The 17,149-nt window shown below is 45.7% G+C and overlaps 1 protein-coding gene across 1 annotated transcript in view; it reads right to left on the reverse strand.

Annotated features, from left to right (window-relative positions):
• Positions 1 to 17,149, reverse strand: part of KIF19 (kinesin family member 19) — a 122,014-nt gene that overhangs the window by 69,215 nt on the left and 35,650 nt on the right. The window contains exons 4-5 of the mRNA XM_033961262.1: positions 4,292 to 4,379; positions 1,171 to 1,307 (exon numbers count right to left, since the gene is read on the reverse strand). Coding sequence (XP_033817153.1) covers positions 1,171 to 1,307; positions 4,292 to 4,379 — 225 coding nt within the window. The remainder of the gene's footprint in view (positions 1 to 1,170; positions 1,308 to 4,291; positions 4,380 to 17,149) is intronic.

Here is a 17,149-nt window from a genome sequence, read left to right on the forward strand (position 1 = left end):
ATCCTGTCTCCACTTTCTCCCTCCTTCCCCTGATGCCTTGCAGGCATTTCTCCAGGCCTGCTGTAAGTCCTGGTGGTCTAGCGGTGAGTTGGGGCGGGAGAGATCCCTCCCGCCTCCTGTCCCAGCTGACTCTAAAACATCCTACCTCCCTCCCATCTTCCGGACCTTTAGAAAGCCTACCTTGAAAGCCCTGGTGGTCCAGCAGTGAACCAAGGCAGGAGCAATCTTCCTAGGCTCCTGCTCTGTAGAAGCTGCTATCTAAAATGGCTGCCACAAGTTACCATGGCAAACCTTGCGAGAACTTGTGGCAGCCATTATAGATAGCAGTTTGCATGGGGCAGGAGCATTCTAGAGGTCCAAGAGGCAGGAAGGAAGTGGGATGTTTTAGAGTCAGGAAACGGGACGGATCCCTCCTGTCCCGGCTTATTGTTGAATCATCAGGGCTTATGGCAGGCCAGAGAGAGGCCTGCAACAGGTCTGGGAGAGGGGCGGGTGAGCGCCAAGTTGAATTTAAACCGAGACCCCCATTTTTTGGCCCAAAAATCTAAGCTCATAGAAATCTATACTGCCTTTATAAAACAGACATAAAATTGGGACTTTGGACATAGGTCCACATAGGTTCTCTGTTATGAAACTATGATCATAAAGAGACAGATATAGGAAAAGATGCAGCAAATGGCATCCAGATTCTGGTGCCAGGAAAAATCAGCGCTCAACAGTTATTCTATAAAGGGCGCTCCAGGTTCAGCCCGTTCATCAAACAGAGCGTAGCACCGATTTGGGCACAAGCTCTTACACCCGCTGAAACCAAGTTGGGAAGGCATCTTTGGTATTTTATAACACTGCACAAATTTCCAGAACACCCCATTTTGCCCATGATGTCAATTGGCTTAGTACCCAGTGTAGTTGTGTGCACTTTTCAGGACGCCCTTTATAGAATCCCCTCGAATATGCCTATCCGTGGAGAAACAATGCAAACATATCACCTGCTTCAGAGTTTGTGAGCTCAGAACCCACACGAATCGATAAACTCAAAACGGTCATGCAGAGATGCTGCATAAAGACTGCGGAACGCACCACACAACCCTCACAGCAAATACACTGACATTCAAATACACATCACCTAGCCCCCCCCTCCCCACTTCTGGGAAGATACAGAGCAGCACCCACCTCCAGATAAGACATGGAAACCTTATACTCCATGTCGTCACTGGTCTCCTCAATGGCGCTGAAGAGATCGTTGAGGGTGCGTACATAGATGCCAGGCTCGTAATCCGTCCCCAACATGGTGTACGTCTTTCCACAACCTATGGATTCAGCAAGAAGCAGAGTGACAGTATGGTACATTGCACGGACACGGTATAGTGCTCAAAATGTGATAAGTTCAAGTTCTATAAGAAAGGAAGATCCAATAGACCAGACTAAATGGAAGGTTTGGAGAAGGAGGAGCTCATAGAAGCCAACTTTTCACAAGGACTAGAGGGAGTACATGATGCGAATGATCCTCTCTGGACACCGTAAAGGAATTTGCTTAATACTGGAGGAGCTCAAACACCTCCTGCAACCCACAGCTGGCACTTATGTAGGGGCTCCACTGATATGGGAGGAGAAAATATGGGGCGGGGCAAAGCAGGGTGGGATCCAAGTTGGGAAAACAGCCTAAGGGAAAGAGAGAAGTGTGAGGAAGAGAGTATAGGCTTTAAAACTAGCATATGAGAAACAGACGTGTGAAGATTCATTGTTTTGTTTATTGAAAGCTTCTATCCCGCTACTGAGGAGTCCATTCAGAGTGGTTTGCATGAGCTTCTGTAAAGGTGATACAACACAGAGTTGGCGTTTTCTGGGTTCATAGACAATGAGATGGTTTTCAATAGAGACACATTTATACCATAATCAATCGTCCTACGTCCTACTAGCACACCAGCTTCTGTAGGAAAGATGGCTGTATTTTGGGGAGGGGCAGAGCTACACTGAGGCAATAGAATACTTGGCTTTCCTTTATGTGACTCAGACATATGAATCTATAAGTACAAGGACTGAATATCAGTGTCTATATGCGTAGCCAAGAAAACAAATAGGCAATGAATACTGCTAGGGAGAGAAAAGTTTCATAGTCCATCAGGGCGAAACTTAGCTAAGTCGGGCTTTGTGGGCTTTTTTTACCCCTCCAGCAACTGTTTATTTAAAGGTGCTGGATTAACGTCTGTGGCTTGCTCTGCCGTTTGGTTCTTGCCTATATGCGTGGCTCCATATTGAATGTATAGGGACCTTATTCCATATAAATCCACTATACATGCACTGCCATGGTAGGGTGAAAGGGGCGGGACAAAGGCAATCTGGGGGCGGGGCACTAAGACCTAGAGAGGATCCAATCTGAGGTCATCCTCTTCCAGTGAGGGATCTCAGCGAGTGCAGTTTGGGCTTCAGAAAAGCCCAACGTCTTGGAAACATTTCTATAAACTGGTGCCTCCGTGTAGGCGTGCCATGCTGAAGGTTACGTATCAATTCCGCTATGGCAGGGGTGTCAAAGTCCCTCCTCGAGGACCGCATTCCAGTCGGGTTTTCAGGATTTCCCCAATGAATAAGCATGAGATCTCTTTGCATGCGCTGCTTTCATTGTATGCAAATAGATCTCATGCATATTCATTGGGGAAATCCTGAAAACCCGACTAGATTGCGGCCCTCCAGGAGGGACTTTGACTCCCCTGCTGTAAAGGAAGACTGTACCACTACTGTATGCAAGGCTGAGCTCTGATTCTAACGGAGCTGGAAGCCCCAGAAGGGACCTGCCAAGCTGGAAGAAGTCCCTCAGGAGAGATGGTGAAGAAGAGGACAGGATTCAGATTTGACCTCTGAAGGAGAAGAAAGAGTTTTAGAGACTAGGATGGTATTTTCTGTTTTCATGTACGTTTATTGGAAGGGTTTTCATTTAAGAGTTTAGATCAGGGGTAGGGAACTCCGGTCCTCGAGAGCCGTATTCCAGTTGGGTTTTCAGGATTTCCCCAATGAATATGCGTTGAACGCAGTGCATGCAAATAGATCTCCTGCATATTCATTGGGGAAATCCTGAAAACCCGACTGGATTGTGGCCCTCCAGGACCGACATTGGACACCCCTGCGCTATTGCATCTGTGCACCATGTCATTGTTATAAAATTCCAATGTAAGTCAGCGTGGGCACAACTAAGTTTTAGCGCAATCATTTACGCCATGTCAATGCACCAACTGATGTGCATAACTAATAGTATTGTATAAATTACACACATGCCCGTGGTCCACTCATCCGTGGCCTATGTATACACCGCCTTTAATTAGGTGCTATTGTCCTCAGGTTCTAATCTATAAAAAAGCAACTAGGACATATTAGCATAGAATTGCCAACTATTGGTGCCAGTGTAAAGAATGTAAGATCAGCTGGCAGCAAAGGTTTAGGGAAGTCAGCTACAGACTGCCATCTTGGCAGATATCCAGGTTTGAAATCAGCAGTTAACACTTCAATGTAAAAACTGAGACTATGGAACAGATAAAAATAGGAATTGCCATACTGGGAAAGAGCAAAGGTCCATCAAGCTCAGTAGAATCTTGTTTCCAGCAGTGACCAACCCAGGTCCCAAGTACCAGGCAGAAACCCAAAGAGCAGCAACATTCCAGAGCTGAGACTGTGATGTCATAATGCCTCATTCCACCAATGCCTAAGAGCCAACCTCAGCAGTGATGTCACAATGGCAGAAACCCAAAGAGCAGCAACATTCCAGAGCTGAGACTGTGATGTCATAATGCCTCATTCCACCAATGCCTAAGAGCCAACCTCAGCAGTGATGTCACAATGGCAGAAACCCAAAGAGCAGCAACATTCCAGAGCTGAGACTGTGATGTCATAATGCCTCATTCCACCAATGCCTAAGAGCCAACCTCAGCAGTGATGTCACAATGGCTTGATTGCCCTAGACTTGGCTCACATAAGAACATATGAATTGCCTTACTGGGACAGACCAAAGGTCCATCAAGCCCAGTATTCTGTTTCAAACAGTGGCTAACTCAGGTCCCAAGTAGTACAACAGATTTTATGCTGCTTATCCTTAGAATAAGCAGTGAATTTCCTCAAGCCATCTCAATAATGGCCTAAGGCTTTCTCTTTTAGGAGATTATCAAAAAAATTTTTAAACACTGCTAAGCTAACTGATTTTACCACATTCTCCGGCAACACATTCAGTTAGAGTACAGGAAGTGGATTCCCTCCTACTCAAGAGACCATGCATGAATAATAAAGCATAGAAGGCAACGTGACTCACCTGTGGGGCCATAGGCGAAGACAGTAGCATTGTAGCCCGAAATGACTCCTTCAATCAGACCCTTGGTTGTGAAATGATAAACCACTTCCTACAAACCAAAGAACAGCATGTAATTACTTATACTGGGCCTTTCATTCCCTGTGCATTTTGAATATATTTTCCTTTTGAAAATCTCCCTGCAAAAGGTAACAGCAAACAACATCAGATAAAGGAATGGTCCTTTCTGTGCAGGTCATTCTCCGTGCCAGTACCTGTGCATATTTACACTACTTTTCCGGGATGCTTATTCCATGAAAATGATGGGGGTCAATATTTAGCCACCGGTGCTCAGCATTTTGCTGACGACCGCTGGTGTAAGGCCTGGAAATTCAATGCTGGCTCATGTCTGGAGAGTATGGTGCTACAGCTCAGTACCCTGAGGTTGTGGGTTCAAACCCACGCTGTTTCTTGTGATCCTGGGCAAGTCACTTAATCCCCCCATTGCCCCAAGGACATTAGATAGATTGTGAGCCCACCAGGACAGGCAGGGGAAATGCTTGAGTACCTGAATAAATTCATGTAAACCGTTCTGAGCTCCGTTGGGAAAACAGTGTAGAAAACTGAATAAATAAATAGTGTGAAGAGTTTCATCCTCTGATCACCAGAGCTGCTATTGTGATGTCATAATGGCTCATTCCACCAGTAAGAGCCAACCTCATCAGTGATGTCACAATGGCTTCATTGTCCTATAGTTGGCTCACTTTTACTACATAATGATTTCCAGAGTGATGCAGGGGTTAAAGCTACAGCCTCAGCAGCCTGAGGTTGTGGGTTCAAATCCACGTTGCTCCTTGTGACCCTGGGTAAGTCACTTAATCCCCCCCCCCATTGCTCCAGATACATTAGATAGATTGCGAGGCCACCAGAACAGACAAGGAAAAATGCTCGAGTACCTGAATAAATTCATGTAAACTGCTCTGAATTTCCTGGGAGAACGGTATAGAAAATTGAATAAATTACATTTCTGGGTTTGTCGAGCTGCTGAAAAATAACTAGTTTGTGATATTCAAAGGTACTTAAATGGCTTTGGGGTACCAAAATCACAACAGAGTTGACTTTCATGGGATCCTATTTATGTGGCTAGTCTGGCTGCTTAAGTGCTAAATATAAGCACTTAAGTGGCCAAGTGATGAATTTCCCCCAAAAGCCGGTTTTGAGATAGGAGCTAACTGGCTATTTTAAGCAGCATCCATCAATTAAGTCCTGTTGAAAATGAGAGGTTAGCCTTGAACAGACAGTTTAAGAGGCCAGATGCCAGTTAAACCACTTTGACTATCAAGCCGAATAAAAGCTTGTTAAAAGGGGGAGTAAATCATTTTAAAAAGCCCCAGTTTGTCAGATACTTGACTTCCACTAGTACAAGTGCTTTTAGTTATATGGGTGAGTTTTTATGGATCTCACCACCACAAGAATGGTTTCATGTTCATATTATACCATTCAATGATTTCACTGCATCAGTGTGAGGCATTTAATTGGATTTCAAGGTAATTAAAACTCTTATTTGTGATTTTTTTTTTAGAACATAAGAAACGCTTTCACTGAATCAGACCTTTTTGGTCCATCTAGTCCGGTGACCCCCCACAAGCGGAGGCCAAGCCAGGTCTTCCCCGATGAAACCTGTTTACCCGTATCCATCGATGTGATTTGCAAGAAGGTGTGCATCCAGCTTGCCACAACCTCCTCCGGGAGAGCATTCCAAGCGTCCACCACTCGCTGCGTGAAACGGAACTTCCTGGTATTTGTCCTGAACCTGTCGCCTCTCAACTTCAATCCATGACCTCTTGTCTGATTCACATTTGACAATGTGAATAACGATGCTTCTTGCTCTATTTTGTCAAATCCTTTTATTATCTTATAAGTCTCTATCATATCCCCTCGCAGTCTTCTCTTCTCAAGGGTAAATAAGCCCAGTTTCCTGAGGCGTTCTTTGTAGCTCAAATTTTCCATACCTAATACTAGCTCCGTAGCTCGCCTCTGCACCCTCTCCAGCAGGGTCACATCCTTCTTTAGGTAGGGAGACCAGTGCTGGACACAGTACTCCAGGTGTGGTCTGACCATTGCTCTGTAAAGCGGCATTATGACGTCCGCCGATCTACTCGTGATTCCCTTCTTTTTCATGCCCAACATCCTGTTTGCCTTCTTTGCTGCCGCTGCGCATTGAGCCGACAGCTTCAGGGTCCTGTCTATCAGTACCCCCAGGTCCCTTTCTTGTTCACTCTTGTCCAATGTTACACCTAACATTTTATATTCATGTTCCTTGTTTTTCCTTCCCAGGTGCATAACTTTGCATTTCTCTACATTAAACTTCATCTGCCACTTTTCCGCCCATTTCCCTAGCTGGTTCAAATCTCTTTGGAGTTCTTCAATGTCCATTAGTGACCCTACTGTCTGGCATAGTTTCGTGTCATCTGCAAACTTGATTATATTACTCGTTGTTTTCTCTTCCAGGTCATTTATGAAGATATTGAACAAAATGGGCCCAAGAACCGAGCCCTGGGGCACACCGCTTGTCACTTTTTCCCAGTCTGAGAACTTCCCATTTATGTTTACCCTCTGCAATCTGTTCTCCAGCCATCTACCTATCCATCTTAGGATGTCCCCCTTTATTCCATGGGCATTCTAGTTTTCTCATAAGCCTCGCGTGTGGGACCTTGTCGAATGCTTTCTGAAAGTCCAAGTATATTATGTCCACCGGGTCTCCTCTATCGATGTGTTTGTTCACCTTCTCAAAAAATTGTGGCAAGTTCGTCAGACATGACTTTCCCTTTCTGAAGCCGTGTTGACTGGTTCTCATCAGATCATGATTATCCAAATGTTGCACTATACTATCCTTGATTAGTGCTTCTACCATCTTCCCAGGAACCGACGTAAGACTCACAGGTCTATAGTTGCCTGGTTCACCTCTCGATCCTTTTTTGAAGATTGGGATGACATTTGCTATCTTCCAGTCGTCTGGTATTTGACCTGTTCTGATTGTCAAATTTGCAAGGGATTGTAATAACTCTCCTATTTCTACCTTAAGTTCTTTTAGGACTCTTGGGTGAATTCCATCCGGTCCAGGGGATTTGTCACTTTTTAGTTTGTCGATCTGATTGTATATCATGTCCAAGTCCACATTCACTGTGGTGAGGCTATCCTCATCGTCTCCCTTAAATACTTTCTCTGCTTCGGGCAGTAATGTGGTGTCCTCCTTGGTAAATACAGACGCGAAGAATGAATTTAGCCTATCAGCAATCTGTTTATCTTCCTTAATGCACCCTTTTCTTCCTTGGTCATCTAGAGGGCCTACTGCCTCCTTAGCTGGTTTTTTCCCTTTTATGTATCTAAAGAAGGGTTTGAAGTTCTTGGCTTCTTGTGCTAACTTTTTCTCATAAACCTTTTTGGCGTCCCTTACCGCCTTGTGACAATTCTTTTGGTCGACCTTGTGACTGTTCCAGGCCTTCATTGTTTTGTTTCATTGTAATTTTTTGCTTATCTATATTTTTAGTTTAATTATTGTAAACTGTTTTAATACATTTCTGGAAAGTGGTATAATATGTGAAATAAATCAAATCATACTTATTGACCTCAAGATTTATACTCTACAGCAGGGCTGCCCAAGTCCAGTCCTCGAGATCTACTGGCGGGACAGGTTTTCAGGATATCCACAATGAACACGCATGAGAGAGATTTGCCTACACTGCCTTCTTGGTATGCAAATCTCTCTCATGCATATTCATTGTGGAGATCCTGAAAACCTGGCTTGCCAGTAGATCTCGAGGACTGGACTTGAGCAGCCCTGCCCTACAGGAATGAATGGAGAGATGGGATTGAATGCCATAGAGACTTCAAATACTTTAAAAACTCTCTTGCTCTGGGTTGTTCTTTCCTCTTAAAACACTCACATCATGTGCCTTTATGTCGTATATGAGTCTCTAAGCAGGCAGGAACATCCGAAAATACTGTCCTATGGAAAGGAGGGCAGATGTGTGGATCATCCTCCAAAGGGATGTGATGGAGACAAAAACTAGAACAGAATTCAAGAGATACTGGGATAGCAGAGCTGAAGATCAGTTGGAGTCTACCACATTGCAGATGAAGTGACATCGAACATGCTAGGTGGACTTTATGTTCCTACTACTGATTATCATTTATATAGCGCTGAAAGGCATATGCAGCGCTGTACCTTTTGACATTTATAGACGGTCCCTGCTCGGAAGAGCTTACAATCTAACTTGGACAGACAGACATGACATATGGGGTTGGGGATGCAGAACCCACGGTGGGAGGAGTTAGGAGTCGAAAGCACTCTTGAAGAGGTGAGCTTTTAACTGGGCCTTGAACACCGCCAGAGACAGAGCCTGCCATAGGGATTCAGGCAGCTTGTTCCACGCATATGGTGCAGCAAGGCAGAAGGGACGTAGTCTGGAGCTGGCAGCCAAAGAGAAGGGCACAGAGGAGGGATTTACCAGCTGAGCAGAGTTCACGGGAGTGGGGATCATAGGGGGAGATAAGTGAAGAGAGAGAGTGAGGGGCAGCTGAGTGAGTGCATTTGTAGGTCAGTAAGAGGAATTGTGTTCAGAAGTGGATGAGAAGGCAAATAAGTGACTTTAGGAGAGGGGTAACATGAGTATAGTGGCTCTCCCGGAATACGAGTCGTTGAGCCAAATTCTGGACAGATTGGAGGGGAACGAGATGGCTAAGCGGAAGGCATGAGAGTAGCAAGTTGCAGTAGTGTAAGCATGAGGTGATGAGGGCGTGGATAAGTGTTTTGGTAGTGTGCTCAGAGAGGAAGGGTCAGATTTTGGTAATAGTATAGAGCAGTGGTTCCCAAACCTGTCCTGGGGGACCCCCCAGCCAGTCAGGTTTTCAAGATATCCCTAATGAATATGCATGAGAGAGATTTGCATATAATGGAAGTGACAGGTATGCAAATCTCTCTCATGCATATTCATTAGGGATATCTTGAAAACCTGACTGGCTGGGGGTCCCCCAGGACAGGTTTGGGAACCACCGGTATAGAGGAAGAAGCGGCAGGTTTTAGCGATATGTTGTATCTGGCCAGTTGTATCTATGGTCATGTTATCTGATTAAGTGACATTTGCCTGCCACAGTGAAAGCTGGGAACTAAACTACTCAGCTGCCTTGTGCCAAATGTCTTTTTGCCCCTCAATTTTTCTGTCTGTCTCTTTGTCGGTCACAGGAGCTGTCCATGCAATGGTGCTGAACTGAAGAGATCTTCTGCACTTCAATACCCCCTGAGGACATATTTGTCATTCTAGTTCTTCCTACCCTCATCCATTTATCTGATATAGAGGCACATAAATATGGTACTGATGGAGAAGGAGGCATTTTACCTTCTTTGTCTTCACTGGAAAAACAACTGCAGCAAAAGCACCATTGAACCATTTATAAAGAGCTCCTTTCGTAATCATTCTGTAGGGTTTTACAAAGGGGTGCTGAAAAGTTCTCGGCCCAATCAAGAGAAGAATGACCTGGATACGGTTCAATCAATGATCTGAAACAAGGTCAAAATGTAGAATTGGCACATAACGAAATCAGATCACCCTCTTTTCAGCTCCAGTGGCAAAATAAGGCTCAGAATTTAGGCTGAGAACTTTTGAGCACCCCCTAGTAACATTGATGTCTGAGGACTGTGGATTTCCCTGGACATAGAAACAGAGCTGGCTTTTGACATCAGGAGGAGCATAGGTTCCATTTAGTTAAAAATCCATTTGGGGGAGCAAACACTCCCCTTAGCACTCCCCTCCCTTCTGCGGTGCCTCTGCTTGGACATTCTCAAGACACTTGGAGGAATCATGAGGCTTTTGATATTACTACTCAGAAGGACAACATATTCCTCTTGTTCAGAGACCCCGCTCCCCCCCCCCTCCCATCCAGTTCAGGTAATGCCTTGCACAATGCCCACATCACTTCAGAAAATTACATGCCTGATTAAGAGGATCTTTGCGGGTGTTGTGGTTAATTGAGTTCCCCCGATATCAGACAAATATTTGTTAGACATTCTATCCCACACTTCAACCTCTTCCCACTTCCACAGGTCTTGGAGACTGAAGTGGTAACACAGGAGGCACAGCTGATAATGAATATTCAGAAGTACCCAGCCTTCTCAGGGAGCTGCTGCTTACTGCTACTACCATAATTATTTCTATAGCGCTACCAGATGGACGCAGCACTTGTACAGAGTTATGAAAAAGTCCCTGCTCGAAAGAGCTTACAATCTAAACAGCCAAGACAGACAAACAGGATGTCATGGATACGGTTAATCTGTTGGCTGGGTTGGTGGGCAGTAGGGTTATGGATTGAAAGCTTTTAAACAAGGGAAGGGGCTTGGCGGCCAAACTCAGGTAATTTATTCCAGGCATAGGGGACAGCTAGATGAAAGAAACAAAGTCTGGAATTGGCAGTGTAGGAAAAGGGTACAGCTAAGAGCAGCTGATATGAGGAACGGAGTTCTCTGGAAGGTGTATAAGGAGAGAGGAGAGATACTAGGGGGAAGCTTAGAGAACTCTTATTCTATGTACCATTCACAAAATATTTGCCAGGTCAACTATTCCAAAAAGAAGCTTCAAGGGGTTTGCTGGGCTTTGAGGCAAAAGGGTAGAAGAGCAGAATAGCTCAGAAAGCCCCGATGTGATCCTGAGGAAGGACATACCAATAGCAGAGGTTGCATGGAATAGGGTTGTAGACAGGGACAGAGAAAAATGAATAGATGCATAGAATACATACATGCTACAAAGAATAAAAATAAATGCAAGGAGGCTTTGTGACTCTCATTGCCAGAAGTCAATACGTGAGTCACAGAGTATGCAAAAGGAGCATCACATATCCATGACACGCTGGAAGCCATTACTGCATGGAACTTATGCAAATGCAAGGCTGAAATTTCACTCCCAGTTCAGTGGCGATCAGTAATGGATCCCTGAAAGGAGATTTGTATTAGAAAGGTTTTGGCTACCCCATCTTCTCACATTCATCAGTAATTAATCTCAGCTGTCAGCTGAGAGGTGACAAGATGACCTGCTGACCAGCCCACCACTAGGCTGACAAACATCTTTCCTGCAATTCAGGAAGCAGCTGAAAACCTGGCTCTTCTCCCAAGACTCACTCCACACCTGGACTACCTTGCTGCACTCTTCAGATCTTATTCAACCAGTGGCATATTAATGGGGTGGGGGGGGGGGGAGGAGAAATTGCCCTGGGCGACCACTTGGTGGGGGTGCTGGCATCTCTCCTCTTCTCCACTTCCACGCTCCTTCCCACTCCTCCCATGCCACCCGCATGCCTTCAATGCCCCACCACCATATGTCTATCTCTTTGCTGGCATGATGCTTCTCCTGCCAGCCTTGGCGCTTCTCTCTGATGTCACTTCGAGGTCCCATGACTAGGAAGTGGCATCAGAGGGAGAGCTGACACCGGCACGGGCAGCAAGTTATAGCTCCCCACCGGGGGAGCTAGACAGGGGGAGGGGGCAGAGAAGAGGGCCAGGGGTAGTGCCAGTGCCCCGGGCGCCTCCGATCCTCACTACGTCACTGTATTCAACTGTGCCCATAATTTGCCTTCAGTTTCGAAATTGATCTATGGGAAACGTAAATTTGACCATCTGGAATACTGTGTACAATTCTGGAGGCCGCATTATCAAAAAGATGTGTGGAGAGTTGAGTCGGTTCAGCGAATGGCCACCAGGATGGTCTCAGGTCTCAAGGATCTCCCGTATGAGGAACGACTGGGTAAGTTGCAGCTGTACTCACTCGAGGAACGCAGAGAGAGGGGAGACATGATCGAGACGTTCAAATAGGTCACGGGCCGTATCGAGGTGGAAGAGGATCTCTTTTTCCTTAAAGGACCCACGGCAACAAGAGGGCATCTGTTGAAAATCAGGGGTGGGAAATTTCATGACATCACCAGAAAATATTTCTTACCGAAAGGGTGGTTGATCGCAGGAATAATCTTCCACAACAGGTAATTGAGGCAGACAGACAGACAGACAGCAGCCAAGGAGCGAGAAAGAAAGACAGACAGACAGGGGGCCAGGGAGAGACACAGACAGAAAGAATTACAGACAGACAGGGGGCCAAAGAGACGGACAGAAAGATTGACAGACAGCCATCAGCCAAAGAGAGAGAGAGACAAAGAAAAAAAGACAGACAGACTCATCTATTCTAGCACCTGTTAATGTAACGGGCTTAAAGACTAGTTCTAATAATAAAAGAATAAAACAATCAAATCTCAATAAACCATAACTAATAGATACAACTAAAAATTTCCTAACAGAAATTAATCATTACATAAATACAGTCCCTGACTCAATTCTTCAATTTGAGAAAGCCAATTGAAAAAAATGTGCTTTTAAATGTCTTTTTTAATTTATGTATGATTCTTCTTTTCTCAAGTCTATAGACAAGTTATTCCATAACCGCGGAACTAAATCAAATGACAGCAGTCTGCCCATTAGTTACACGCCTTCTAAATCCATGATGAACTTGTCTTTTTTCTTTGATATTTCGGGGCCATAGTCCACCCGATACTGTCCTTCGGTTCCACGTCCTGGAGTTGCCGTCGTAGCTCCCTCCAGCCTATCCAGCCATCTTGTCGTTTGCGGGATCCGTGCCTTAAAGTCTGCCCAGCGGCGTCCTCATGTTCCAAGTTCCTAGATTTTCCATCGATGCCTTCCCTAGCCCATCATACACCCAATCAGCATATGCAGAACACAGACCATGAAAATCTGCCCAGTATCAGCCTCAGGTCTTCAATTTATACCATCTAATTAGAGATGTTAATTTAATGCTAATTAAGGTGTTTTGCTTGTATTGTGCTGACATTATATCATCATATTTAATTTTTTTATCTTCTTTCATTATTTCTATTTTTTTGAATTTTCATCTTGGAAATGTATTCCATATTTTATTTTAATCTGGACAGATCGGGTCGTTTTTCTCAAGTACCTAATTTCATTTTAGTTTGATACTTTGTAAACCGCTTAGGTCAGTAAAATGCAGGAGCGGTAGATCGAATCTTAAATGGCGCAGCACAGTAAGGGGGGGCCATCTTGGTGGGGAAAGCGGCAACCGTCCTCCTCTACCCCCCCCGCTCTCCTTCCCACCCCTCCCCCTACCACATGTCCACCTTTACTTCCTCCCATCGTACTTCTAGCTTTTCGCCAGCGTCGGATCTGCCTCTGATGTCACTTTCCCAGGTCCTGCATCCAGGAAGTGACATCAGAGGGAGAGCTGACACCAACGCAAGCAGCAAATTGGTGATGACGCTGGAAAAGTTAAAGAGGTACGGGGGAAGGGAAGGGGCGTGTACGCAGTAGAGGGGGAGTGGAGAAGAGGGCGGTGGAGGGCCGTCATTCCCCAGGGTGCCTCTCACCCTCAGTACGCCATTCTATCGATGTTATTGGAAAATTCTAATGTGCATCTATTAAGAGATTTTCTTGTAGTGTAGGAACAACATTTGCATCACATCTATGTTATTTGGTCTTCTCATGTGTGTTTATTGGGTGTTTCTTTGGTATTATGCTGACATTATATCATTTGAATGTTCTTCCATGTTGTCTCTCATTGGCTCCCGATCTCCCATCGAGTCACATACTACAAAGTTTCCTGAATTCATTAACCGACTCCTCAATCCATACGCCCAAACAAGAACTCTTCGCCCAATCAACTCCTGCCATCTATTCCCTCAATGAGACACCTTAGCACGACACGTTCAACCATTCCCCATGTTTTGGAATGCTCTGCCCCCCCCCCCCCCAATTACGTGAGGAACTAGTATTAGAACGATTTAAATCTAAACTAAACACTTTTTTAAATTTAATGACGCCTTTGCTTTCTAGACTTTGCCTTTTAATTTCCCACTCCTTTCCTTTTGACCCAAGTCTGTCTCCCCATCCTACCTACGATGCAATTCTTCCCTCTCTCCTAACGTTTCCTGTACGCCTTTGTGTCCTGGTCAATATATCCCCAACTTTTAGCAATGTACGCCACTTAGAAAACTGATAAGCGGATTATCATATTTTTAAAAAATAAAACTTAGTATTCTGATAATACTTATCATATTTCTGTTATATGATTGTTTTACAGTGCTATTAAATGTTTCATATCAATTCCAATAAAGAGAAAAAACATTATAAAGGTCCTTTCTGTGCCACTGATTATTTTCGTGGCCTCTTAGCGAAGTCCCCCAAGGGCACAGGTTGAGTGTTCTACTGTCTGCAGCCTCAGACTTACAGTATGATAAATATTCAGAATAACAGAGAGCAGAGGTAGGTCCCAGAGGCAAGACGTTCCTAGAAATGCTCATTATTGTACCGCTGGCATACATGCACTGGAGAGAACTGCCGTTCCCCAGGGCTCAGCAGACTCTGCCTCTTGTCTGCACGGAAGCCTTAACTTTGAGAGAATGGCTGGCAGAGAAACAGAGAGGCAAACGATTCCAGAAATGGGCAGAGCCTCCTCCAGCCCACATCCTTACTGGTCTGGCTGGCACACGAGCCTAGACACACGTAGAACTCCATCCTTCAGGAAATGCCCAGGAAATGTACACCACACCAGGGCTCCTTCCAGAACTCTCTAACCATGGGCCCTAAAGCCTGCCTCTGATCTGGTGATAACTGGGATGCCTTCAATGGACCTGGAAAGAGACCATCTGAGTTGAGAATCAACCTCAGGCACCAGGCTGAGCCCACAGGGGCTTTCATTGGAAAAGCACCAATGGTATGTGCAAAAAAACCCTCAGCCTTCTTTCCTAAAGATCATCACCTCACATTTTAGTGCAAAGGGAAAGAGATTTGTATACCACCGTTTTGTACTTATACATCTACACAAGGGGTGTCAAAATCCCTCCTCGAGGGCTGCAATCCAGTCGGGTTTTCAGGATTTCACCCATGAATATGCATGAGATCTATTTGCATGCACTGCTTTCATGGTATGCTAATAGATCTCATGCATATTCATTGGGGAAATCCTGAAAACCTGACTGGATTGTGGCCCTCGAGGAGGGCCTTTAACACCCCTGATCTACACTCAAAGCGGTTTACATATATACATGTACCTAGGGCAGGGGTCGGCAACCTACGGCTTGCGAGCCACAAGCGGCTCTGCTTGTATGTGGCTGTGGCTCTCCAGGTCCCGACCCTTTAATCTCCCTCAATACCCCAAGATTCCCTCCCCTCCGAGCCTACCAAGATACCTGGTGGTCCTTCTTACTCCTGCCTCCTCGCGGATGCCTTCTAAAATAGCTGCCGTGACCTCTCGCGGATGCTCATGGCATTTTCTGTAGTACCATGAGCCACCATGAGGGGCTGCGGCAGCCATTTTAGAAGGCAGCCGCAAGGACGCAGGCACGAGAGAGCCACGCACCAGCTATTTCAGTAGGCCCGGGGGGGGGGGGGAATCATAGGGTTGGGTGGGAGATTAAAGGGTCGAGGCCTAGAAAGGGGGAGAGAACTTTGGCTATGGTTTGGGGGAGAGGCAGGGAAGGGAGGGAGGGATGAAAGGTGCAGAGATCTGCGAGGGGTTGGAGGGGAGAGAAGCTACACCTTGCGGCTCTTTGTAAATCTTGGGTCAAACATTTTGGATAAATTGGATTTTTACTGTGAATAGGTTGTTGATCCCTGACCTAGGACAATGGAGGATTAAGCGACTTGCCCAGGGTCACAAGGAGCAGCCCTGGAATTTGATCTGCCAACCTCTGGCTAAAGAGGCAGCAGCTCCACCTCCAAGTGATTTAAAGGTCACAGAACTGATCTCAAGAGTTCTGATTCTGACCTGGTTGTTGTCATGTGATGCAAACCAAAAGGCTCTGCACGGAGAATTAAAAGAACGTTAGCCATTTCCAGTAATTAAAAGGCAATTAACGCTTAGTTTAAAAACCCACCAAATAAAAAGGCCTTCAGCAATTTTATAAAAGGAAGTGCAAGCCAACAGCTCGCAGCTTGAAATTCAAATGGCGGCGTGGCGTGCAAAGCGAATTCACCGCCCTCAATGCCTGGAAATAATGCAACATATTTTCTTTTCTGCTGCTGCATTAATTATGGAGTCCTTTTACTAAGGTGCGCTACCATTTGGTGTCAGGTCAAAAGCGCGCCAGGACAAAGGCGCGCCCAGACAATTGAGCGCAGCGCGGAGGTGCGTGCCGCTCAAAATTACTGTTTTTAGGGCTCTGACGGGGGGGGCCGTGGGGGGGAACCCCCCCACTTTACTTAATAGACATCGCGCCGCATTGTGGGGGTGTTGTGGGGGGCGTGGGGGGTTGTAACCCCCCACATTTTACTGAAAACTTCACTTTTTCCCCCCCATAACGCCGGCGCGATCTCTATTAAGTAAAGTGGGGGGGATTCCCCAACAAATCCCCCCGTCGGAGCCCCTAAAAACTGTAATTTTGAGCGGTGCGCGCTTCTGCGCTGCGCTCAATTGTCCGGGCGTGCTTTTGTCTTTCGCGCCGTTGTCTATGAACCCTACCATTTTAGTGTGTGCTAAACGCTAATGCATCCATAGACGCTTTAGCGTTCAGTGCAGGTTAACACAGCTAGCGCGTCTTAGAAAAAGGACCCCTTTGTTTTGTAATAACAACAAAACAACATCACGTAGAAAATGTCATGTCCTGCCTGACAAGGAGGGGGGGGGGGGAACCTGCCGGGACAGATCGAAAAATTACCCAACAGGACCTAATCACCATTCGATGTATTGTAAAATGCTCTGAGTTAATCTCTGCGTGAAAATGCACTCCCCTCCCCCCCTTTTACAAAACCATAGCTCGGTTTATCGCGCCGGCCACGGCGGTAACAGCTCCAACACTCATAGAATTCTATGAGCG

The sequence above is a fragment of the Geotrypetes seraphini genome, chromosome 10 (genome assembly GCF_902459505.1).
Source record: "Geotrypetes seraphini chromosome 10, aGeoSer1.1, whole genome shotgun sequence".
NCBI lineage: Eukaryota > Metazoa > Chordata > Amphibia > Gymnophiona > Dermophiidae > Geotrypetes > Geotrypetes seraphini.